Raw genomic sequence first — 25926 nt, 5'->3', positions numbered from 1 at the left:
CTGAGCCACATGCAGCTTCGCCACGTCCTAAGATATTAGCATCCGCAAGGCTAAAGCAGCCAAGACTTTATCTACAAACGCATTTCGTAGAGGTTCCGCTGTATGTTTAAAATGTCAGCAAAGTTTATCTGTTTTTTTTTGTGTGATGTCGAACAGAGGGTCCGAGCTTCAAGCCGCACTCTCTGCTCACTGCCAGTGGACCCGTACATCCCCCAGCAACACAAACACAACATAAACTGTTTAACCAAGTCACAACTCACAAAAAAAAAAATGGTGTATACACATACCGACAACCCAAACATGACCAGGAAAAAAAAACATCTTGACTAACGTAGCACATCATCATACCAGTTGTAGTTCCAAGACTCACCTGTGTGAGGCAGTATGGTGCCACTGGGGAGCTAAGAGTAGTAGTAGAAGAAGAATAACAGGAAGCTAGGCAAACCGTTCGCTTATCACGCAACTGCATTGTTTGCGATCTCTTCAATTTCATTGCGGTACGTTGAGTGTATTACCAACAGAAGCAGAAGCGAACTTCCTGCTTGGCTGTCGTTCAGCCAATCAATGTCACAATCACAGTTCGAGATAACGATGTCATTGTAAATATTGAACAGATGTAACATTTACGATTGTTTAGGTTTTCTTAGCTGATTAGGAAGGAGGGAAAAAAATCACTCTTAATACACCCCACATCTTTTAGGCACATCCGATGGAAATTGCTCCGTTTTGGCCCGATTATCAGTGCAGGTGTAGCTCCTTTTACTAGAATGCGGTGTTGTGCAAGGATTTGCCATCACAAAACATGTTTAACATCTACGTTTGTTTAGATTTTCCAAGTAGTTTGGGGAGTAAAAAAATACTCCTAAAACACCCCAAACCACCAGATAATCAATAATGATAATCTTTTCGAGACATCTGCTTTATTAGATTGCGGTGCCGACCACACGCATTGATTTGGGATCATAAATAATCAACACGGTCATCATTTACTCCTGACACACCCACACACCTCAGGATAATCAATCAATTAGGAACATCCTTTAGAAATATCAAATTAACTAGATTGCGATGTAAACCAAACACACAAAGATTTGTGATCGTAAATATTGAAGAGGTTTAACATTTACGATTAGGTTTTTAGAGTAGATTGGGGAGCGAAAAAAATCTCAACACACCCCACACCCCAAGATAATCGTTCAGGATCATCTTTGAGAGAATGACCATCCACGAGCAGGTTCAGAATGACCAGTTTTATCCTTTATGATAATCAGACCTTTGCAAACTTGATCACAAGGAATGTAAAAAATCTCCAATTAATCCCAATTATCGGTATGTGTGTACCCCTTTCAACACGACACGTCTGACAGTGGGGCGTATGTGTGGGTCTCTGGTTGTTTGCAGCCACGCCTCCTCTGCGGTTGACGCCACGCGACACATCCAGTAGCAAAAAAAAACGAGGAAATAAAATTAAACCCAAACCCAACAAATGATTGGCTCCGTTGTACGACTCAGGCCTGGGCGGCGCCGACGCGGGCGCGGGACGTTCGCCGCCCGGTCGGGTGGTCGCCCGGGCCTGAGAGCGGGCCGGCGGTGTGTCGACGTGCGCGTCCCCGGGAGACGTGGAGGTTGCGTGCGCGTGTGCGGCATTAACCCTCTGCTCTGCTCTCCCTCCAGACTGTATCAGGATAAACTGTACCGCCAGTAAGTTAGCCTCCATCTCGCATAACCTCATCTTCTTCATCATCATCATCTTCATCATCATCAACCTCTCTTTCTTCCTCTTCCTTAATGTGTGTTTGCTCATCTGATCATTTTCTGGTGGGCCGGTCTGCTAAATGTAATGCTGGGGGGGGGCACTATTACAGCTCGCACATTAGCTGTTAAATTACATATAGCGCTGACTGCACTACTCCTGTTATTAAGGGTGTCACAACGTTTGATACCAAAAGTAGCAACAATTTATTACATGATCAGCTGTAGCGATATCGTATTATTATGCGATATCATTTTGTACAGACATCCTCTCTGTACAAAATAACACATTAAAAAGGGATTACGTCACAAGCATTTTGCCAATTAGTTCAGTGGAAATGGTGTGAACAGGTTTCAAAATAAGAGTGCCAACAGGATGTGACGTGTTCGTTGTCGAAGTGTTGCTGGCTTAACAGTATGAAAAAAAATTGGAGATTTGATTTTAAAGGGATACTACTGCCATTTTGAGCACTAAAAAGTTAATATTTTGTCTATAATTAATGTGGTAACTTCATTATTTTTCATGTACAATGCCTTCAAAAATATTATTTTTTTTTTTACTTGTTGTCGACTGATGATGACATCACCTGTGCTGTCAGCTGTTTTCTGGGTTTGGTTAGCAAACTGAGCCATGATTGGTCATTACCAGCACAGGTGATGTCATCTTCAGTCGACAGCAAGTGGAAACATTCGTTTTTACAGGCATTAATTGTACATGAAAAATAATTAACTTATCAAATTTATTCTGCACAAATTATTAACTTTTTACTGCTGAAACAATGAGTCTAGTATCCTTTTAAAGCGAGGCATAATTACTCATTTTTGTCAGTCTTCAGACAAAAAAAACTGTTCAAATTTTGTAATTTTTTCTCAGCTCAACTTATTTATAAAGCGCTTTAAGAAGAGGCATTGCTGTATACAAAGTACTGTACATAAACATAAATATCGGTTGTGCAGGAAAGATTAAGGTAACAAAACAAGAACAAAGCAAACATTTTGAAGTGCGTATACAAGTTTTTTTGTTTTTAACAAGTAAATACATTTCAAGAAGTAGGCGAGTGAATAAAGAAATAAATATTTTTTTTTATTTTGAATAAATCCATCCATCCATTTTCTTGACCGCTTTTTCCTCACAAGGGTCGCGGGGGGTGCTGGAGCCTATCTCAGATGGCTTTGGGCAGTAGGCGGGGTACACCCTGAACTGATTGCCAGCCAATCCCAGGGCAATTTTGATTAAATATTTTTCAAAATATTTATTTTAAAAGTTATATTTTATTCTAACGACGCCATAAAATTACAACTTAATTTTTTTCCAAGCATGACAAAAAATCAGATTTTTATGGGGGAAAAAAAAAAGTCACAGTTTTGACTTCAAGGCTATCCTTAATTAGTCGTTTTTCTCATGGCTTTAGTGACGTCTTTTTTTCTTTTTTCTTTTTTTTTCCTGGTAAAATTACGGGAGGGGCGTTGTAAACTTACAGTTTAGTTATTCTCGTAACATTATTAGTTTTCAGGTGCAATTATGACCATTCTTTTGACGTTGTGTATTTTATTCTGAATATTTCCACTCATTTTCCGCATTTTTAAGAAAATCTTTTTAGTTTGAAATTCCATCCATCCATCCATCCATTTTCTTGACCGCTTATTCCTCACAAGGGTCGCGGGGAGTTTGAAATTCCTTTAATATTTGTTATTAGAAACTTTGTTTAAAGGGATACTTCACTTATTTAGCTCATTATAGCAATACAAAGTTAATATTTTGTCTATAATTAATTTGATACTTTCATTCTTTTTCACGTACAATTAGTACCTTTAAAAACACATTTTGCAACTTGCTGTTGACCGAAAAATAACATCACAAGGGCTCAGGTAACCAATCACAGCTCACCTGTTTTCTAGATTTGGTGACATTCACAAGCTGAGCTGTGATTGGTTATCTGAGCCCTTGTGATGCCAATTTTAGTCGACAGCAAGTTGCAAAATGTGTTTTTAAAGGTATTAATTGTACATGAAAAATAATGAAAATATAAAATTTATTATAGGCAAAATATTAATGTTTGACTGCCAAAAATGGCTAAATAAGTCAAGTATCCCTTTAAACTAAACCCTTTTCTCACTTTTTACTCAATCAATGATTCAATGAATGTTTGTGTGTGTTAGTGAGTGTCCTGGTCGGCCATTTTAGCACAGATAAGCAGCGGTGGAATGAAAGCTAAAGCCTACGAGCTAATGCGTTAGCACAAGTGCGTTAATTAAGAATATGTGGCGCGCCTCCACGCTTGGGGGGCTTTTATTTGTTTGCGGGCACATGAGGGATGTTTGGGAATGCGTTTGCGTGTGTGTGTTTGCCGCTTGCGACTTTCCCGTCATGCTGCTGCGAGCGCAGTCGAATCCCAGATGAAATTGAATTCCCTGGCGTGGCGTTTGTGTCTGTCACGAGCGCGGAGAAGGGGAAGAAGAAAGCGAGGGAGGGAAAGCGGGCGACAAATGCTCGGCGACGGCAAAGAGGCGGCCAAATGGACGACTGCAGTTGCCATAGAAACGCCGCCAGCCAGCCACACGGACCCGCAGCCAATCTCGGCCCAAATTGTGCGCGCGCGCTGCTATTCACTTTCATTTCACACACTTTTTTTTTTTTCCGGAGAAAAATCTTTTATGATGTATTTGAATAAATTAAAATAAAATAAATTAAAGAAATATCATCAGGAGGAAAAAAAGTAAAATAATAAATTAAACTTAAAGTATAGCTTATGAACTTTTAAGTACTCCTTTTCCTGATGTTTTTCTTATTTAAAAAAAAATAGATAAGAAAGTTTACTAAACTTTAAAAATTTAATTTTTCATAAAATTGTGACTTTATTCCAAACGAGTAAAATTGTTTTTGGTTTTTTTCATCAAATTATTTAAACTAAATTATTGTAATTTTTAAGGGGATGTCATGAGATTTTGTTTTACGTTAACTTTAAAGTTAATTTAAATGAATTCAAATGTATTTATTAAAAAAAAAAAAAAAAAGGGGGGGGGGGGGGGAATTGGTGAAGAAGTAAGCCAGCCAGCCTTATTTTACGGTTTTTGGTACTTGTGGAAGCTGTCAATACCAGCCACTTATACTTAAAGCCAAAAAAAAATTTACATTGGTCCTCCTTGGCAGTAGTTGGTGGTATACTGCAGCAGTTTGACACAGATGAATTATCATCTGCGTTAAAAAGAAATATTCACAATTTTCTGTCATTGTGTTCAACAAAATTTTAGACATCAAAAGGACTCAAGGTATCGGTACTCTGTATCAGTGGGTACTAATATCGGTCTGTAAAAAAAAAAACAAGTGGTATCGAACATCTGTAGAAAAGATTTTTCATTGAGTAAAACAAATATTTTTGTGAGAATAATGTCACAATGATATGAAACGTAGTAATATGACACTTTTTCTGAAGTTGAAGGTGTAATTTCACAATCCTCGCCATGTGGCAAAGCGCACTGATCCAAAAACAAGCTTGTGTGTGTGGGGGTGCGTATTTGTGTGTGTACAGGTTGACACACATGACTGCATCTGGCTCACTGCAGTCTACCTCAATCTTTTTTTTTCTTCTCTTTCTCGCAATCCAGCACAAAGTAAAAAAAGAAAACGCTCACAAACATGCCGACACACATACGTGTCGGTGCGTACGTTTCGCTATCGACTGCCTGCCTGTCTGCCCGCCGTGCAGCGCAGTGATCCATGCTAACAGGATGAGATGCTCATGCCTCCAGCACAGCTGAGGCTCCCTCAGGGGAACGCTACACAACAACTACACAACACGTTTTGCAGCGGGCGGAAACGTGCAGCGCAGTCTCATTAATTGCGTTTCCAGGTTTTACGCTTTCATTCGCTACCTGTGTGAGTGCGCACGCGTGTGCGTGTGACAATTGACATTTCCCGCAGCCAAATGAGTGGGGGTCAGTTTCCGTGACGTGGCCCACCTCCTACATTTTTGCTGCTGATAGGTCAAAGTTTGGTGAATTTAGCAACGTATTGGCGGTTGTCACAAAAAATATTTTGTACTTTAATTAATAAAAGTGAAGAAACTGGCATTTTATTAGCGTAAAGATAGAATAAGCATTTTTTTGTTTGTATTTTTTATTTTATTTTTTTGGTAATATTACAACTATACCCCAGAAAATTCTGAATTTATTCCTATCAAATTTACGTTTTGTTACGACTTTATTTAATTGATTGGGTTTTATTCAACATATAAAATACAAGTTGAAGTTAAAAAAAAAAAAAGAGAGAGAAAAGGAAAATAAAAATAAAGTGTATGTATCATAATTTGGGTGTCCAAACTTTTTTGTTTGAGGGCCGCATACAATATAATCTAAAGATGCTAGGGCCATTTTGAAATTGTCTGACTTTATTAAACACGCTAAAACTAATAAGTCGATTAATAATTTACTATAGTTTAGCCAGTTATTTTTAAACAGGACAGTTTGGAATTTTTCTTGATTTTGGGGTGGCCCACACCCCTGTATCTCACAAGAATAGATCTGCCCCATCTCTGAACCAATCTCCACATTCAGAATCAAAGGAAGAGTAGTCGGGAATAAAATGACACATTTTAAATCACTCGAGGATCTTAGTTAATCATTAATGTGATGTGTTCACAAATTAGACCTTGACATAGACAGCGGAACATGGAGGAAAACAGTTTTGCTTCTGGAACTGAAATCACTGACTTAATTAAATTACAAAAAGAAATATTTCATTTTTAGATTTAAATAGTTTCTTTGCATATCTAGAAAAACAGGCTGTGTCAAAAGTAATTTTTTGTATATGCTGAGGGCCGCTAAAAAATAGATGGCGGGCCGCAAATGGCCCCCGGGCCATAGTTTGGACACCACTGATTTACATGTTGAAAAGCAGTAAGAAGAAGTACAAAAACGTATCTAGTCCTACTCCCTAATGCTTCTATCATAATAATATACTAAAGTTGTTCCTACTATAATAAAAGTTGAACAATATAAAATAAATAATAAATAAATAAATAAAACATGTTTATCTTAAAGGCACAGATATATTAGTATAAGTCCTTATCCATTACATATACGCAAAGAAAAGAGAGCAAAAAGTAAAGCCCTACATAAAAAATGAATTCCCAAACATCACAATACGATATCATGATATGAAGGTCATGATACGATAATTATCACAATATTGTGGGGAGTTTGGCGATACCATAAAAGGTCACAATATTGGGGGGGGGGGGGGAACAAAAAAAACACAATATTGTGCTTTTGTACATACAACAATGCATATAAACAACCTACAATTTCTAATAACGCTTAATATTGAGGCACTTACTTGCTAATGCAAGCACATATTGAGTTCCTCCACATATTGACTCGGTTTATATACATAGAAGGGCCAAAACATACCTTGTGGAAAGTAAACTGCACTACAAACACTAGCCACCAGAGGGTGGAAGTTAACTTGACTTTTTTTTTTTTTTTTTTAATAGATGTGCTGCTTTTAATATCGTGACACGACGACAATATATTTTGGAAGTTTTAATATCGCGATATTACGATATTGCCAGTATCGTTACATCCCTAATGTTTAAACTAATAAACTTTGTCTCACACTATTGTAAGTTACACAGAAAATTCCAAACTTTTTTAAGTAAGTGTTTTCATGATTTTATTCTGATTAAAAAAATAATAATAATCATCATGAAAATTCCACATGATGTAACTTTATTTTTGGGAAATTATACCTTCATTTTCCTAAAAATTGCCATTTTTTTTTTTTCTCATAAAATTCATAGAAAATTTGTATCACGACAAATGTATTCTCATAAAATCAATTTTCCTCTCCTAAATTATAAGTTTGTTCATTTAAAGTGAATAAATTATTCCATATTTATTGTGAGACAAAAAACTACATTCATCAAAAAATTATTTTTACGAGTACGTGCTGAGAAAAACATTTCAGGAGATTTTATCTCATATTTCATACTCATATTGGTACTCACTAAAAAAAAAAAAAAAAAAATGCCCCGAAACTACAACACCTTATACCAGTCTGTCATATACGTATGTTAAACATAAAACATACAATAAATGATCAAATGATAGTAATGTCGGAGTACTGTAAGTATATGTTTTTAATGCGTGTTTTTGAACACTATTTTATCAAAACGCATGTTCATCAAAATTGCAAGACATGGCAAGTGTTTGTAGCCGATATACTATCGTCGAATACTGAGTGCAAATACTTGTACTTGGCCTGAGCAAGTGAGGGGATGGGTGCATCCTCACCAGGTTGTTATGTGTGCGTATGCGTGTGAGTGATTGTTGACATTTTCGGCAGCCAAATGTGTTGAGGTCAGTTGAGTTGCGGCCCGCCTCCCCGTCATTTGCGCCCATCGGTCAGCATCAGCGCACTCACTCCAACCAGCAAGGCTTGCAGGGAAGGGGGGGGTGCAGAAACGGGAATTCGGTAGGGGGGGGGGGGGGGGGGGCTTTTGATGCGGGCACGCGCCTGAGTGGAGCTTTGGCGGGTGGGGACTTTGCGGCTTGCGGCTGTCAAGTGCGCAGCGGACGATGGCAAATTGGGAGCTGGCGTGGGCGCCTCAGCGCTGGAGAAATCCGCCTTCCTTGCTTTGTGTGTGTATAGTGCCACCATGAGGTGTGCTGGAGTACTACATGAGAAAAGGCAAAAGAACAAACAGTTGTGTGCTCCAAAATCAAAAGCTGCTGCTACTGTGAATGTGCAAAAGTTTCCCGTCATATTCATCTAATTTAAATTTTCGTAAATTGTATTTTTTTCTGATAATCTCTATAGCTACATATCAGAAATATATTGTGTAGCTCCAGGGGGAAAAAAAAAGAAAAGTTTTTTTTTTTCTTTTGTTTTGTTTTTTTTGCGTGTAAATATATAAACTGCTGTATTTCACAAAAATCACCACTATATAATTGGATTTTTTTCATGCAATGGGACAAATATTTCTCAAGAAATCTGAATATATTCTTAGAAGAATGAAACAAATTTATGCTCATAACATTGCATTTTTCCCCACATAGTTATGTTTTGCAGGTTAATTTTGAATATTAGCTGAATAATGTTCACGATATTTTCTCACCACCCCAAAAAAATAATAATAATAAATAATTGACCATTATTCAGTACTAAAGAATTTTTTTTTAAATTTATAAACTTTTTCTTGTCAAATTCCTGTTTACTCTATGCCTATTTTGTAATAATGCAACTGTTTGTTATAAAACATGACTTAATTATTGTAAAATTGTTTATAAGGAACAAATATGAATTTCTATTTCAACAAAGAATGTTGTAATGAGTATTATAAGGGGAAATTGCCTTTTTTTGGCATAATTTAAGAAGAATAAAGTGGTGGTGATCTGAGAAATTAAAACTGTTATTTAGTAAAGATGTAATTTTATTTAAAAAAAAAAAAAAAAAAAAAAAAACAAGACCATGACGTCGCAGTAACAGTAGCACCACCATGTGGTTTGTTTGAGTACTGCATTGGAAGTTGAATTCAAGAGGGAATGAGGCCGAATTGCTGTAAATGCAAAATGTAGGTGTGAGAGATCCCATCTTCATTTTTCATTTATTCATCTTTATTTTTCATTTCTCCACCTTCATCAATCCAGCCTGCCGGTTTTCTTCTTCTTCTACTTCTTCTTCTACTTCTTTTTCTTTCTACTTCTTCTTCTTTCTACTTCTTTTTTTTTTTTATTCGACAGAATCAACATCAAATACAATACAAACAAATTAAGTACCGCAAAATGTTACACATAAGTCGATTACAGCACACTTCAAGAAATATACACTTAAAAAAAAGAAACAAAAACACATAAATTGAAGAAATAAAGAACAAGGGGCATTGTTACAAATTGTCAAAAGAAAAGGATCCCATAAATCTTTTAAATCAAGTCAAAGTCATTCAAAAAAACTTCAAAAGCATTTTTTCTGATTTCTTCTTCTTCTACTTTTTCTTCTTCTACTACTTCTTCTTCTATTGCTGCTCTCTTCCTCCTTTACATCGTTTGTCTTGTCTCTGCGGCGCCCCCTCCCCCTGTGTGCATAAGTGTAACGGTGCTCTGGACTATGTGTAGGTAAAGGCCCAGAGACCATCTTTGCGGGCTTGGGTCTCAATGATAATGAGTGGCACACGGTGCGGGTGGTCCGGCGCGGCAAGGGCCTCAAGCTCACCGTGGACGACCTGCAGCCCGTCGAAGGTAACCAATCACATCGCTCCATTGGCACACTACGTTTGATGTACAGTGACCCTCCGCTTTAACATCACAGCATGGCACCAGATGGCGCCAAAGCAATATTTTGAGATGAGAGACGACTTTGGTTAGAGCACAATAACGTAAATACTAAAAACATAAAAATACGGAGGTTCACTGTATTTTGAGAACAATGTGTTTCGTATCATTTGTTAGCCTATATTTAGCATGTTAGCATAATTGCTCACTGTGGCCATCTCGAGCTCGTATCTTTAGATTTTGTCTCACAAGTCAAAGCGAAAAATCTGCCGAATGACGGCAAACTACAAGTCGGGTCACTCGTATCTCAAGGCGGCACACTATTTCATGGGATGGCAAGACTCCACCATTTTTTTAAACGTAGTCTTAGTCCAGTTTCAATCACACTTGTTAGTCAACCTCATCCCGTTTTTATTTTGTCAATTTTTAGTAGACTGTAAATGTAGCATTTTAGTCTTTGTTTTAGTCCAAGAAAACTTCATTTTATTTGTCTAGTTATAAAACTGGCAATGTTTTAGTCAGGACAATAATTTAATCCCTGTATTTTTTTATTTTTTTGTCAGCAGATTATGTTGAACATTTTGGATCTAAAACTATTTCACATAAATTTTTGTCTCATCTTTTTGACGAAAACAACTTAACACACAATTGCAGTATATCAACAGGTGGCTACTATGGTACCATGCTATGAGCTAGTAAATTAGCCAGCATTAGTTAGCGGTCGGATTAACATTATTCTTGGAATGTTATTGCCATTGGATTAATGTTAAATTATAACTATAATTTACTTTTTTTTTTAAATATACTTTTCACCATGATTCCGCCTCCTCTCTGTCCCATGTGTTTGTGTATGTTGCACTTGTTAGCTGCAGATTTGAAAGGGGGTGTGTCACATGACGGCAGATTAGCAGAGACAAGATTTTACAAAAGGAAATAATTTTCGTCTCATTTTTGTTCATGAAGTAAAACGTCGATAGGCTTTAGTCCAGTTTTTATCAAGTGAAGTCTCGTCTTCATTAGTTGACGAAAAATGCATACTGATTTAGTCCCGGTTATTGTTTATTAATTAAGGTTTTAGTGTAGTCTAATCTAGTTTGTTAACAAAATGATTTTTGTTTCGTTTTGGTTAACTAAATGAACACTACTTCTCACCCCAGGTCAAATGACGGGTGACCACACACAGCTGGAGTTCCACAACGTGGAGACGGGCATCGTGACGGAGAAGCGCTTCATGCCGGCCGTGCCGTCCAACTTCATCGGGCACCTGCAGGGCCTGGCGCTCAACGGCATGCCGTACATTGACCTGTGCAAGAACGGTGACATCGACTACTGCGAGCTCAACGCCGTCATCGGCTACAAGAGCATCGTGGCCGACCCGGTCACCTTCCGCTCGCGCTCCAGCTTCGTCACGTTGCCCACGCTGCAGGCCTACTATTCCATGCACCTCTTCATGCAGTTCAAGACCACCTCACCCGACGGCCTCGTCCTCTTCAACCGCGGTGACGGCAACGACTTCATCGTGGTGGAGCTGGTCAAAGGGTGAGCGTTCGCGACCGACAGGTGCTGTAACTGTACTGTAGAAGGTTGAATTAATTTTCAAGTCATTTGTGCTAATGGTGACATCAGAATAGTGTTAATTTTATCCCCCATTTTGAAATTTAGTCTGTTTTTAATCCAGTTTCAATCAATCTTGTTGTTTATCGTAGTTAGTCAGCCTCATCTCATTTTTATTGTCAGAGTTACCTGTTTGACATCTATTAAACACGACACAAAAAGGAGAGAAAACACTCAGTTCAGGGTTCGCGAGGAGAGAGGAGAGGAACTGACTGACACAATTCACTCTGCACTCTCTGAAGAGTCCTCTCCTCACCCTCTCTATTTATTTGGTTTTCCACACCCTTTCCATGCCCCTAGTTACATAGGTGTTCCAACCCTAAAAATGCAAATACAAAACATAGTTGGAACACAGTGTACTTGTTTGTGTGTGTGCATGTGAGTGGATGATTGCTGAGTACATGTGTGGTCAAGTTTGCAATCATTTCTTAACAGAAAACAGGCGACCTCAGCAGACTGGCTCGAGCTATTCTGCTGCGTTAGATGTTGTGGTTCTTCAGCTTTTCAGTCATATTCAAATAGTCGGCGATGTGAATGTGAGTGGGATCAGAGAAAAGCATTCTTCATTGCAAGCAGCAGCAGTTATTCATTGTAGCAAATGTATGATAACTTATTATTTACAATGATTCCTACATTTATTTAGTCCATTTTTATTCGACTATAAATCCAGGATTTTAGTCTTTATTTTAGTCCAAGAAAATTGTATTCGTCTAATTTTAGTCAACAAAAACTGTCAACATTTTAGTCTAGTTTCAGTCAGGACAATCATTTAAACAAATATCGGCATCGGCCATTTTTGTGAACCTGAAGGCCGATAAAGCTGGTATCTCAATGAGCAGTGAACACTAGCGAACGTAGCGAATTTGAGGTTTTCATCAAGCATTGTAAAGATGTTCACAGTCAGTTTTTACTTGTCATAAACATATATGGAACATATTCAGACAATTTTTTACTGCAAAGATCTTTTGAAACGTTTTACGAACCCGAACAAAAACCCCAAATTAGCTACATTCACATGCCTTTGTCACTCAGTGAGATGCAGAGAACTTTTCATTTATGGATCTATTTAAATTTCAACTTTCTTAAAAAAAAGAAAAAAGAAAAAAAGGAACTCCCTAGAGTTTATATTTAAAAAAAAAAAAAATCAAGAAATTATGTTGAAAATTTGGAAAACTTTACAGTCGAAATCTTTAGGGATCTATTTACTTGCTTTTTAATTTTTATTACTGTTTTTTTCGGCCTTGAAGAAAAGATGTCGGTCGATTACTATTACAAAACTCATACCATTTTCATCTTGTTTTTGTTCATGAACTAAAATGTCCAAAGATTTTATTCCAGTTTTTCTTAAGTGAAGTACATTTTCGTCTTGTCTTCATTTGTCGACAAAAATGCATACTGATTTAGTCCCAGTTATTGTTTATTAATGAGTATTTTAATCTAGTTTTAGTCCGGTGAAAAATGTGCGTTGACAAAAATGTATGTTTATGTTGACAAAATAAACACTACATCAGAACTATTTTTTTATTTTTGTAATCCTCTAGATACCTTCACTACATCTCAGATTTGGGCAATGGTGCCCATCTGATCAAGGGCAACTCCAACAGCCCGCTGAATGACAACCACTGGCACAACGTGCACATCTCCCGGGACAACAACAACCTCCACACCGTCAAGATCGACACCAAAGTCACCACGCAGACCACCATGGGCGCCAAGAACCTCGACTTGAAGGGTATGCCGCCTTCCAGAAAGTCTATAACATCTTTGCAGCATTGGGGGGGGGTTGTATCTAGGGTTTCCCCCCCCAAACCTGACTCAGTCGCGCCCCTGGAAAGATAATTAGATTATTCCCTCGATATGTGAGCCGTTATTAACGTCACTGTCACTGACTGCCCAGGTGACCTGTACATCGGGGGCGTGTCCAAGGAGATGTACCGTGACCTTCCCAAGCTGGTGCACTCTCGCGAGGGCTTCCAGGGCTGCCTGGCCACCGTGGACCTGAACGGTCGACTGCCCGACCTCCTGGCCGACGCGTTGGCCACCGTGGGCCAGGTGGAGCGAGGTTGCGAAGGTGAGGCGGCCGGCGCTTGCCGTCGCATGGCACGGGGGGAGTGGGGATGGTGGGGCGGGGCTAGCTACCATCCTTCCTTATTTTTCGTTCTCCATTCGAGTCATTGGGGAAAAAAACAACAAGATAACCCACTAACCCTCGATGGAAGGTTGTGTCATCTTTCTGCACTTGACAGGCATCCTCGTGCATCGACTAACCATCTAACTTGGTTTGCTTTTTGTTTTGTTTTTGTTTGGCCCACAAAAGTTACATTGATGAAAGCTGACTTGCAAGGTATCTCGCTTTTTTTTTGTGTGCGCTGTACATACCAGGGGAGGGCAAAGGATGGACACACACAGACCACCACCGCTCTGTCCTTCAATCGCAACCGCAATTTGAAAAACAAACTTTTGACATGTGCAGGGTGGCCCAAAAGTTGAAATATTCTTTTGTCATTTTTTTAAACTTTTTTTCACTTTTTTGTTCCTCAGGGCTTTTCCTTTTGACCGTATTTCTTCCTTCCTTCCTTCCTTCCTTCCTTCCTTCCTTCCTTCCTTCCTTCCTTCCTTCCTTCCTTCCTTCCTTCCTTCCATTACTTCCTTCTTTCCTTCCTTTGTGTCTTCCTTCCTTCCTTCCGTTACTTCCTTCTTTCCTTCCTTCCTTTGTGCCTTCCTTCCTTTACTTCTTTTTCCTCTCCTCACTTCCTTCCTTCCTTTCCTTCCTTCCTTCCTTCCTTCCTTCCTTCCTTCCTTTGTGCCTTCCTTCCTTCCTACCTTGCATTACTTCCTTTCTTCCTCTCCTCACTTCCTTCCTTCCTTGCTTCCTTCCTTTCCTGACTTCCTACCATTCTTTCCTTCCTTCCTTCCTTCCTTCCTTCCTTTTGTGACTTCCTTCCTTTCTTCCGTCACCCCTGTTTTTACTCATGCATCTTTCTAGCTTTTCTTTCCTTTTTTAAAACCTGCTTTGTTGCCACTTATAAACTGAAGTATGTATATATTTAAAAAAAAATACTTTTGGCCCACCCTATACATTTTGCATTTTTTGATATGATCTAAATATTTCACTTTGCATTTTTTTAATGAATGTAGGAATTACCAGTAATAAAATGAAGAATCTAAAAGATGTATTTTTTTTGCGACTGACGTGGCCCATCTGTCGTTTTCGAACCTCAAATGTGGCCCCTGAGCTGAAAGTTTTGCCCGCCCCGGCATGTACATCTGCTCGCGCCCCAACTCTACCCAGTGCTGTGCAGTCTTGTGTGGATCCCGCTGATCCGGAGTGGAGAAGGTCCGAGGCCACCTGTCCTCTCGTGAGCCCCATCACGAATCGTGACATCCGCACCACCGTCAGTCAGTCAGTCAGTCAGTCACAGCTCGTCCCGGGATGAGCACAGCTCCACCGCCAAACAGCAGCATGCCGTCTTCTTAACCCCGCCCCTCTTCCAATCCCCGTCATCCCACGCCCCGTCCGTCCTGTGTGCCTCGTGTGACGGATGCGGAAACGAGCTGTGGCTTAGCATGAGGCAGGAAGAGAACGGCGAGCCAGAAGACCACCGGGGCCTTTAAACATAACTTTTATGTTTAACTCCTCCTGCTGTCCTCATCCGGACTCACCACCCGCATGCTCTCCATTTTTGGGGCGTACTGACTGGCACTAGGCCATCTGGGCCCACCCAAAGTCTCGTACGCTTGAGTAAATTCCTTACACTTTCCATCCTTGTGGACACAGCGGACATGGACGCAACACGCGCAATACAAATAGAACGACTAGAAATAATCCCCAGAGTGAAAAAATAAAAGAATCCCTGTTGAATTCTAATAAATTTGACATGTCATAGTCCTAACAATCCTGCCAAATCTAAAATAAAGCTTAAAAATTATGAAAAATCAGGATTTTCTACACCCTGAAAAAGTATCTTTCCTTTCCTTTTGCTTTAGAACGCCCCGTTGTCAGCCATGAGTAGGTGCACGTCAAATAGAAAAAGTTTGAATCGCAATGACAGGGATGTTTTATTTTTTTTGGTTTCTAAGTCCAACGTGAGAGACAGATTATGGACAGGGACTTTGCACTGACAAGAATGCCTTAGAGCGCCCCATTGTCAGCCATGAGTGCGCACACGTCACATAGAAAAAGTTGGAATCGCATTGATAGGGAATTTTTTTTGGTTTCTAAGTCCAATGTCAGAGACTGAAAATGGACCGGGCCCTTTGCACTGACAAGACTGCCTTAGAACGCCACGTTGTCAGCTATGAGTATGTGCACGTCACATAGAAAAGGTTTGAATCACAATGAAAGGGATTTATTTTGTTTTGTTTCTAAGTCCAACGTGAGAGACAGATTATGGACAGGGACTTTACACTGACAAGACTGCCCTAGCGCACCCCGTTGTCAGCCATGAGTGCACGCACATCACACAGAGAAAGATGGAATAAGGGTACTTTATTTTATTTTTTTAAGGGCGTAGTTGAGGCGACTCATGATGGACAAAAAAATAAAATAAAATAAATATTTGTCATTCGCCCCAATTTTTTACCACATAGTTTTTGCATGTTTTCAGCGATTGTCTTTAAACATTTAGAAAATCTACTCTCGCAATTTATTCGCGATAACCACCACCTTACACAAAAAAAAAACAATAATCATGACTTCCATAGCGTCAAAGGAAAGTCCATAATTATTAATTCACCATAATTGCATACTCGTAATAAAGACAAGCAAGTAGAAATGGCGTCAAAATGGCCTAGTGCGAGTACGCCCATATAGATTTGACATGTCACCTTTTTGGTTCACTTTGTTTTGTAGCCAGTCCACACCATCATTTATGATTATTATGCTTATTATTACCACCGCAACTCACCTGAGCAATACCTGACTGCAATGAAAGTCTGCTTGGCGGGATCCTCCAGATGAAATGACGTGTGCACCCCCCCCACACGCGCGTGTTTGAATGCAGGTCCCAGCACGACATGCCAAGAGGACTCGTGCTCCAATCAGGGCGTTTGTCTGCAGCAGTGGGAGGGCTTCACCTGCGACTGCAGCATGACGTCGTACGCCGGGCCGCTCTGCAACGACGGTGAGCCACGCTTTCATTAGTCCGGCTTTGACACTGACTCATACAATCTTTTTTTTTTTTTTTTTTCAATCCCAACAGCCGGCACCACGTACATTTTCGGCCGCGATGGTGGCGTGGTGGTCTACACATGGCCCCCCAACGAGCGCCCCAGCACCCGGGCTGACCGACTGGCGCTGGGCTTCAGCACGCAGCAGAAACACGCTGTCCTGCTGCGAGTGGACAGCGCGTCCGGTCTGGGAGACTACCTTCAGCTGCAGATAGTACGTCATGTCACAAACACACGCATTGTTGAATTGAGATTGAAAATATTTGCATCCAGCACCGGTGCGTCCGACATGAAATTGGCGGGCATGTTCGTCACAACAGTCCGGATGATAAGCCATAAAGAACCTACGCAGTCAGCCATATTGACTGGAAGGTGCTGTTTTTCAGGCATTTTGAAACACAAAACGCCCCCCCGGGAATGTGAATTGTAATTTAGGCAGAATGCTGGATTGGTGTTTTACAAGACATGTTTACGTATCATGCCCTTCATATCGTGATATCGCATCGTGAAGTTTGGATATCGTTACATCCCTAGTTTTAGCACCCTTTGGTGGCTAATTTATTAGTGCAATTTAATTTTCGTTAGGGATGTTTTGGCCTTCTATGTTTTTAAAATCTATGCTAATTGTCAGATGAAGGGGAACCTAATTTGCGTGTGAAGCGATCAATGTGTGCTTGCATTAGCAACTAAGTGCCTCAATTAGTTATTAGAGATTGTAGGTGGTTTATATGCATTGCTGTTATTTACAAAAGCACAATATTGTGCTTTTTTTAGTATAAGCTCTTTTTTTTTTCCACAATATTGTGATCTTTTTTAAATATCGCCAACCCCCCCACAATATCGTGATAATTATCATATCGTGACCTTCATATCGTGATATCGTATCATGATGTTTGGATATTGTTACATCTCTTTATGACAGAACGGACAAAAATCAACAAAATGCACGTGGGCAGCCATTTTGGTTCAAAGGTGTCATTTTTCATTATGAAACAGGAAACAAAGCCCCGGATTGCTAACAAATATTAGGATCCGTGCATCAGATTAACACAAAATTTATCATGACAGAACGCACGACAACAGACTTAAAAACAATAGTATGCTGTAAAAAGCACAGAAGGTTGTCCATTTTGATTTGCATCCGGCACCAGGCTGGCATCTGATGAACACGTTGAAATTTTTGGCTGGCGGCGCCAAGCAAGACGAGCAAGCGACAGGCGGTAAGCGTGAAAAACCTGCGTGCGTGTGTTTCCGCCAGGACAAGGGCAACATCCGCGTGGTGTTCAACGTGGGCACGGACGACATTAACATCGAGGAGAGCTCCAAGTTCGTCAACGACGGGAAGTACCACATCGTGCGCTTCACGCGCAGCGGCGGCAATGCCACGCTGCAGCTGGACGACCTGCCCGTCATCGAGCGCTACCCATCAGGTAGGGCGGCGCACCGGCGCGCAAATTCTGACCACATTTTTTGCCTTTTTGTGTTTGATATGAAACTTTTTAAACCATAAAAGTGTGACTGTTTATGCTTGATCCTTAGGCCTGTTAAATAGTGTTAAAAGGTAATATTTAATTCAGTGTTTTTTCTCACCATTAAAAGAAAATAATAACAGTTGGTGCATTTTTGGGAGACAGTTAAAAAAAAATCGATTAAAATCTTGTCCTATGTTTAACTAGTGAGAAAAATTAAGGAAAAAAAATGTTGTTTGTTTTCTTTTTCCCTTTGTTCTGTTCTCTTCTATTTAAAGTGTTAAATCTTAAGGTAGTCGTCTAAAAAAAAAAAAAAAGAAAAAGAAAAAAAAAGCAAGTGCTAAATGCTAGTTGTTGTGAGCTGTGTGTCCTGTACATGTAACAATGTAAGAACCAAAGCCATTGATGTGGCAGCTGTAACGTTATTTACCCTGTGCTCTTGCAGATGTTAACCCCTGAAATGTCTCTTTAGATTAAAGCCAATGGACAGAGAGTAAGAGTCCGCTCACTGGAAAACATCGCCGCCTGTCAATTGGCACCAGCGCAGCCGCCGCCGCCGCTGCCACACACTCCTTAAGCATAGGCATCAAATACACGCGCTCGAACCCGCGTCAATATCTCCGACATATTGGATGTGGAAAAGGGGAGGAGTGAACGTTGGAGCGACTGTTATACGCTCAAGGGCTTATTTTTATTTATTTTTTTACTTTTGACTCAATGACAAGACAAGCTCTAACACCCCCCTAAAGCATACCACAAATCCAAAGCAAAACATGTAACCACAGTGATTCTGTGCACTGGTATGCTGGCTCCCTCTAGTGGTATGCAAAAGTATCACTGAATGAATGTTCCAAACGGTGCAGTCGCTGTCGCTTTAAACTTTTTTGGATTCAAGTAAACTTCAGTTGTATTTCACTTTTAGGTGCAATACATTTGCGTTTCAAAAATTTTCAAGGTGTATTTTTTTAAGTGCAATATACTTAAATTGAATCATTATTCGTAGTTTTTCATTTTGGTTTTATTAAGCGCAGCCTTACTGTTCAGTTATATTACATTACATTACATTGTAGTATAATTATAGTGGTTTAAATAATATTACATATATTAATAAATGTCAACATTAATTATAATACAATTAATACAATTAATAAAATATAATAATAGACATATACATTAAATACTCTATTTTAGTTTTGGTCATTATGGTGCTATGTGGATAGCCAATTATTTATTTATTTGAGGTGGTACTGACAAAACAAATTAAAAAAAAATAAGCTAGTCTTATAACAGTTGTCTCTATTTGAAAGCGTTATATAAATAAAGTTGAGTTGAGTTTAAAATTTTCCATTTACTGTTCATAATACATGCAGAAAAATAAAAATGGAAAAAAATACGTTCAATAAATTTAAAAAAATTAAATTAAGTTTGTGTTTTGGTCATTATAGGTGCTATGTGGACAGCCAATTAGGTTTTGTTTTTGTTTTTTTGTTTTTTTTGAGGTGGTACTGACAAAACAAATTTAAAAGAAATAAGCTAGTCTTATAACAGTCGTCTCTATTTGAAAGCGCTATATAAATAAAGTTGAGTTGAGTTTAAAATTTTCCATTTACTGTATGTTCATAATACATGCAGAAAAATAAAAACAAAAACATTAAGTTAAATAAATAAATAAATAAAAATAATTACATTAATAATACAACTTGACACTAAAAATGTGTTGAATTGGTTAAATGTAAATGGTAGTACTCATTCAAATATCCCACAAATCACAGCTATATTTCAGGATTTGGTTATTCTAGACACATAATAAATATAACAATTACGTATTGTCGTCTTCTGAAGTTGAATCCGTTGATAGTCATGCGTACATGTATGACACATCCAATATGGCGGTCGCACTGACGCGGGCGGGCGGACCACCCCGCTCACGGCGTCTTTGTCTATTTGATGCGTATGCTCCTCCCCGCCCTCTGCCGCCCGCCCGACGAAGCCCGTTTTGACCCCCACGCTAACCATGAGCGGATCCTTACTTTCTTTTCATTGCTCTTCTTTTTGTATCCAGCTCCTGTGCCGCCATTTTGGGATGTGCGATAATTACTACTGTGTTCTCATCTCTAAATTAAAGGCAACATTGATAACGAGCGCCTGGCCATCGCCAGACAGCGAATCCCCTATCGGCTCGGTCGAGTAGTTGACGATTGGCTACTCGACAAAGGTAAAAACCCTGATTAAAATTCCTTAAAAGCTTTAAAACAATTCAATATGACTCTACATATATACATATATTATCTTGTGCACCATCAACTAACATTCTAAAACTCTTAAATCCATAATTAAGTCTTTAAAAGTTGGTCAGCTGTAGTGTGTAATAACTGTAGTGCCTGTTGTTAGTGTGTATCTGATAATATCAGGTTAAAGGGACGATGGAGAGATTTAAATGCTGATAAAAGTGATAAAAGGTGCAAGGTAAATAATAATGTTTGTTTTTAACTTTCTTCTTCCCATGTGACACTCAATTAAATGTAAAGACGTTAGTTTCTTCGTCCTAAACGTAAAGCAAGTAGCCTCTAGTCCCTTTAACAGCACTTGACAATGTTGTGCATGCTCTTCTCGGGGCTGTCCGTCCGTCCGTGCGTCTGTCTGTCTGTTTGTCTGTCGGTCCATTACCATGGCAACCATCTGTCTTCTTTCAACGCCCCCTCCTCAGCCTCTCCCCGTCTTCCTCTTCCCTCTTTGGCTCTCATCCGCGGCTTCTCTCCACATTCATCCTCTCACCACCACGCCTGGCTCGGGGTTTTGGGGGGCGGGGCTCTTATTGTGTAAAACTCAAACCTTGTTTTTGTGTGTGACTGGTGTGCTTCCTCCCCCGGCGCGCCCGTGTGTCTTTCTTGTGCGTGCGTGCGTGCGTGCGTGCGATCGGGCAGGCCGTCAGCTGACCATCTTCAACAGCCAGACGACGGTGCGCGTGGGCGGCGCCGAGCGGCGGGCCGGCATGTTCCAGGGCCAGCTGTCGGGCCTGTACTACAACGGTCTGCGCATCCTCAACATGGCGGCCGAGGGCCACCCGCACATCCGCGTGGAGGGCAGCGCCCGGCTGGTGGGCGACATGCCGTCCTCCTCCATCACGCCGCAGTCCAGCGCCGCTGCCGCCGGCAACCGCTCAGACACGGCGCCCCCCGCCGGCGACGTCAGCACCACCACCGCCACCAACAGGAAGCAGGGCGCCACGCAGCAGGTCAGAGTCGCCGACTTTTTTTTTTTTTTTTGGCCTCGTGGGTAGAGTTTTCGTTCTTTTGGTGTTTTGCACTCATTCAGTGCCATTGACGGCTATAGACGTCAACAATCCATTTTAACCCTATTAAGCCCGATCCATGAAATATATGAGAGAAATTTCAGATTTTTTGTAAACAGAGTATTTATTGGTCCTCTTGAACATTGCCTCAGTGTCAGCCATGAGTGTGCACGTCACGTAGAAAAAGTTGGAATCGCAATCACAGGGATTTATTTATTTTTTTGGTTTCTAAGTCCAATTTGCTGCGATTGGGTGGCAACCAGTCCATGGTGTCCCCCGGCTACTGCCCAAAGCTGGCTGGAATAGGCTCCGGCACCCCCCCGCCACCCTTGTCAAGGAATAAGCGGTCAAGAAGATGGCTGGATGGATGGATGGATGGATGGATGGAAATCCAACTTGAGAGACAGATTATGGACAGGGACTTTGCACAGACAAGACTGCTTTAGAGCGACCCGTTGTCAGCCATAAGTGCACGCACGCCACACAGAGAAAGATGGAATAAGGTTTTTTTTTTTTTTTTTTTTTTTTTTTTTTTTTTTTTTTTTTTTTTTTTTTTTTTTTTTAAGGCATAGTTGGGACGACTCATGGTGGACAAAAAAAAAAGAAAAGAAAAATATTTATCATATCTCCCAAATGTTCTAGCACAGTTTTTGCATGTTTTCAGCAATTGTCTTTAAACATTTAGAAACTTAAGAAAATCCCTCAATTGACATAGATTGCTACTCTCGCCATTGCACTCATTCAGTGCCATTGACTGCGATAGACGTCAAAAATCCATTTTAACCCTTTTAAGCCTGAACCATGAAAAATGAGAAAATTCTGATTCTTTGCAAATATTGATCCTTTTGAACAAGCAAAAATGATTTTGGAAATCAACATTGTGTCATATTTGATACATCCGGTCACAGTGCCTTAAATTTGTAAGTAAATAATAAACACACATATCAAACATACTAGTATTTCCCAAAATCAGAAATAACATTTCCCACTACTAACTGGGGCAATCTTGCAAGATCACTGGAAAAGCCATCAGCTGGGTGATACTGCCCTCTAATGGATTATCTGTGAAATGCATGTGTCAGATCGTATACGCCAGGGTTTTAATATTATATATTTTTTTTTAATATTTAATAAGATACATTTGGCATTATATGGCTAGCTAGGCAGGCAGTGCATGTGTCAAACAGCGCAGATTGAATCGGACATTTTGCACCATTGTGGGATGGAATACAGGTGACTCCCGGGCCAATCGAAGCGGCTCCCCTCGTTCCGATTCAAATCAATCAAAGCGCACACGGGGCCATAAAGTTTTGCACAGACGTTAAACGATATAAATGGTGTTTAATCTACAAAGCATGTGCAGATGGGGAAATTCACTATATTATTTTATATACATTTTTTTGTTCATTTTTTTTTGTTTACATTCTGTTTAATTTGTCTTTTCCTAAAGTCATCAAAGTTTTGTTTTTTTAATCCAGGTGCTATAGCGTTTGCCAAGTTCAGGGTCATGCGGGGAATCTCCTAAGAATGATAACCATACGAACGGGTAGTCTTTATGCTATGCATCAACATTTTGACATCCAAAAAAAAAAAATCATGTCATCGTCAATTCCATCAAAAAGAAAAGTCATGAGAATGCATGCGTCGAGCGGTTTGCGTGTAACGTCTTACTGCTGTGCTGAAAGAATTTTTCTGCAAGTTGCCATGGCGATAGCGAACCCCCCCACCACTACCTGCTGCCCACCCCCACCCGGTGGAATCGCTCCTCTGTGTACCCACCGCCTGCTTTTTCTTTTTTTTTTTCCCGCCCATAAATAATAGAACGCTGCCAGCTTGGCCTCAGGCATCAATAATGAATGGCGGCGCGAGACGGGTTGACGAGCGTTGTCAAGCCGTCAATCTTCGCCTCGCTCGCTCAGCGCGCCGACTTTTCAACCCCCGACTCTTGCGCCTCCGACGTCGGCGATAGACGCTCGGCGGGTGGCTGTCACGAGAACTGGGTCACATCCTCGCCGTACTGCGGCGAGTTTGCCCCGAATTGCTCTTGCAAAATTAAAAAAAAACAAAACAAAAAAAACTCTTGTGTTTGTCTACTTGAAGCAGATCCTGCCGCTTGTTGCCTGGCAACACACGCAGGTGCAGCGAGTACAATTGCAGCATCCTTGCATCACAGTGAGAGCCATCTGCACGTAAGGATTGGACGTACGAGCTTGCGCGCGATTTGTGTTGAGAGACGTTTTTTATATTCTGACACGATGAAAGGCAAGAAAAAAAAAATCCGATTAATAAATAATGCATGACCAGCGAGGAAGGGAGAGTGTAGAGGAGGGAGCGCTTGTTGGGGTGTTGATGCTGGAAGGCCAACTTGGCGCTCACGTCGGCGCCATTTTCCGCACAAGTTTCATTCCTTATGGCTCGGAACAATATTGGGATGAATATCAAAGCAGATTTGCTCATTGAAATGAATGGAAATTACGTGAATCCGTTCCAGTACCCACCAAAGACCGTTTTTATTATTATTATTTTTTTTTACGCCTTTAATAAATAGAAATAGACAGTGTATTAATGAACCAGTAATTTTCTAAGTGTTTACTAGTAAAACTGGTTCAGTTGTATTAAACTGGATTTTGACTGATTTTGCAAGGCCCACAGAATATTGTGTTCTATTGCTATAAAAGCATGGAACCTACCAAAAGGAAGATTAAAGTCTCTTCTTTCATCAGGTAAAAAAGTATGTTTCTATCTGTTTCCATTTTGCAGCTATTAGCATTAGAAGAGAGCTAAGTTTCATCAGTTTTCACAAATCTATTTACAAGGCTCTGGTTGATCTCCTTTGCTCTGCTGCCACCTGCTGGCCGTTTTTCTGTAATAACTACCATTTCTGCAACCGTTCTTTGCAGTTGAGAGGCTGCATCAAAGCCTTCTGTATACTGTAGCATTAAAAAAAACGTATAAATACGTCTTTGAGACACTTAAAACATTTTTAAAAAAAAACATATTTACTAGGGGTGTGAATTGCCTTGTACCTGACGATTCGATTCGTATCACGATTCACAGGTCACGATTCGATTCGATACCGATTAATCCCGATACGAATTTATAAGTCGATTGTTGCGATTTTTTTTCATTCAAATTTAGAAAATACTAATCAGTAAGCTTGTAAGTGTAAGATTTATATGAAAATGTATTATTTATTTATCTGAAATTTCAGTCTTATAGAGGTTGTAATCTGTTTCATGTTTGAACAGCATTAAAATAAAATATTAAGGCTTAATGTTCCGTTCATATAACATTCTTCCATGCTCAAGGTGTGAATCCTAAAAAAAAATTTTTAAAAATCGATTCTGCCGATTATTGAATCGATTCGAGAATCGCGCGATGTGGTATCGCGATATATCGCCGAATCGATTTTTTTTAACACCCCTAATATTAACACATTATTGGGAGCAAATGAGTTAAGAAAAAAACTGAATTTGTTGCCTTGCATTACCGCCAATGGCCACCATCTTTATAACATGCTAAACAGGAAAGAAGAAGAAGAAGAAGAAGAAAATGGAAGCAGCAGAACTGTCGTCATGGCAACTTTGCTGCAGCAACGATTTACTATTTACAGCACTAAAAAAGCGCAATAAGCGAACATGATTCTACTTTTGGCCACATTGCGACGCAGAATTCTATTATTTTTTTTCAATTTTTTCTGTAGTTACTGCCGTCAAAATGGGCTTGTTCCGAAATTCTACGGAAATACTCCAGAGCAACGTAGAGTCCAAAAAATATTTTTTAAAAGGTAATTAATGTGTGTACTGTACGCGTACAGTATTTGTGTCTTTAGAGGGTGTGACCGAGTCCAAGTTGGATTCTGGTTAGTTAGTTAGTTAGTTAGTTCGTTAGTTAGTTGTGGGAATGCTGAAAGCATCCCACATGTTATTCGGAATTTTATTCTCCTCACTTTTTTTGCCGAGAAACAACTCTCACATAATACTTCCGATTTATAGCGTTCAAATTTCAACTTGCTTCAAACATTCTCACCTTCCAGGCTATATACGGACTGATTCCATATTACTTACAGTACTCACACAATTTAACGTTGAATATCAACTTTTCGCCCATTCATTTTCAATGGGACTGTCGTTGAATTTTTTTCTAAGTCCCACTTTCCACGGCCACTTCCACACATATAGCTGGTCATCGTTAGCAGCTCTCTGATTCTGCTCAATGTCGCACTTGGTTTGTCATGTCTGGGGTCACGCCAGGGTTAAGTTTGAGTTCATGACCTGTTAAGCTGGGTTCACGACCGTCAGGTCAAGTGTCTGTTTTGAACTGATGTAACCATCATATAACCATCATCTAGTTTCAACTAGT

General features: G+C 39.9%; 1 protein-coding gene across 28 annotated transcripts in view; it reads left to right on the top strand.

Moving 5' to 3' along the window:
- The window catches only part of LOC144005456 (neurexin-1a-like), a 105399-nt gene that overhangs the window by 70153 nt on the left and 9320 nt on the right, over positions 1-25926 (top strand). For 7 of the 28 annotated variants that reach the window (XM_077503626.1, XM_077503631.1, XM_077503627.1 and 4 more), the window contains 11 exons: positions 1675-1701; positions 9865-9987; positions 11178-11559; positions 13176-13366; positions 13532-13705; positions 13952-13978; positions 16638-16757; positions 16836-17017; positions 18062-18233; positions 20398-20487; positions 21197-21507. In XM_077503626.1, the coding sequence (XP_077359752.1) occupies positions 1675-1701; positions 9865-9987; positions 11178-11559; positions 13176-13366; positions 13532-13705; positions 13952-13978; positions 16638-16757; positions 16836-17017; positions 18062-18233; positions 20398-20487; positions 21197-21507 (1799 nt within the window). The remainder of the gene's footprint in view (positions 1-1674; positions 1702-9864; positions 9988-11177; positions 11560-13175; positions 13367-13531; positions 13706-13951; positions 13979-16637; positions 16758-16835; positions 17018-18061; positions 18234-20397; positions 20488-21196; positions 21508-25926) is intronic. The other 21 variants (XM_077503654.1, XM_077503629.1, XM_077503636.1 and 18 more) reach the window with 7 other exon arrangements.

This window comes from Festucalex cinctus, chromosome 17 (genome assembly GCF_051991245.1).
Source record: "Festucalex cinctus isolate MCC-2025b chromosome 17, RoL_Fcin_1.0, whole genome shotgun sequence".
NCBI classification, from domain to species: Eukaryota; Metazoa; Chordata; class Actinopteri; order Syngnathiformes; family Syngnathidae; genus Festucalex; species Festucalex cinctus.
The sequence above is the reverse complement of the archived record's forward strand: the minus strand, read 5'-3'. Positions and strand labels throughout refer to the sequence as shown.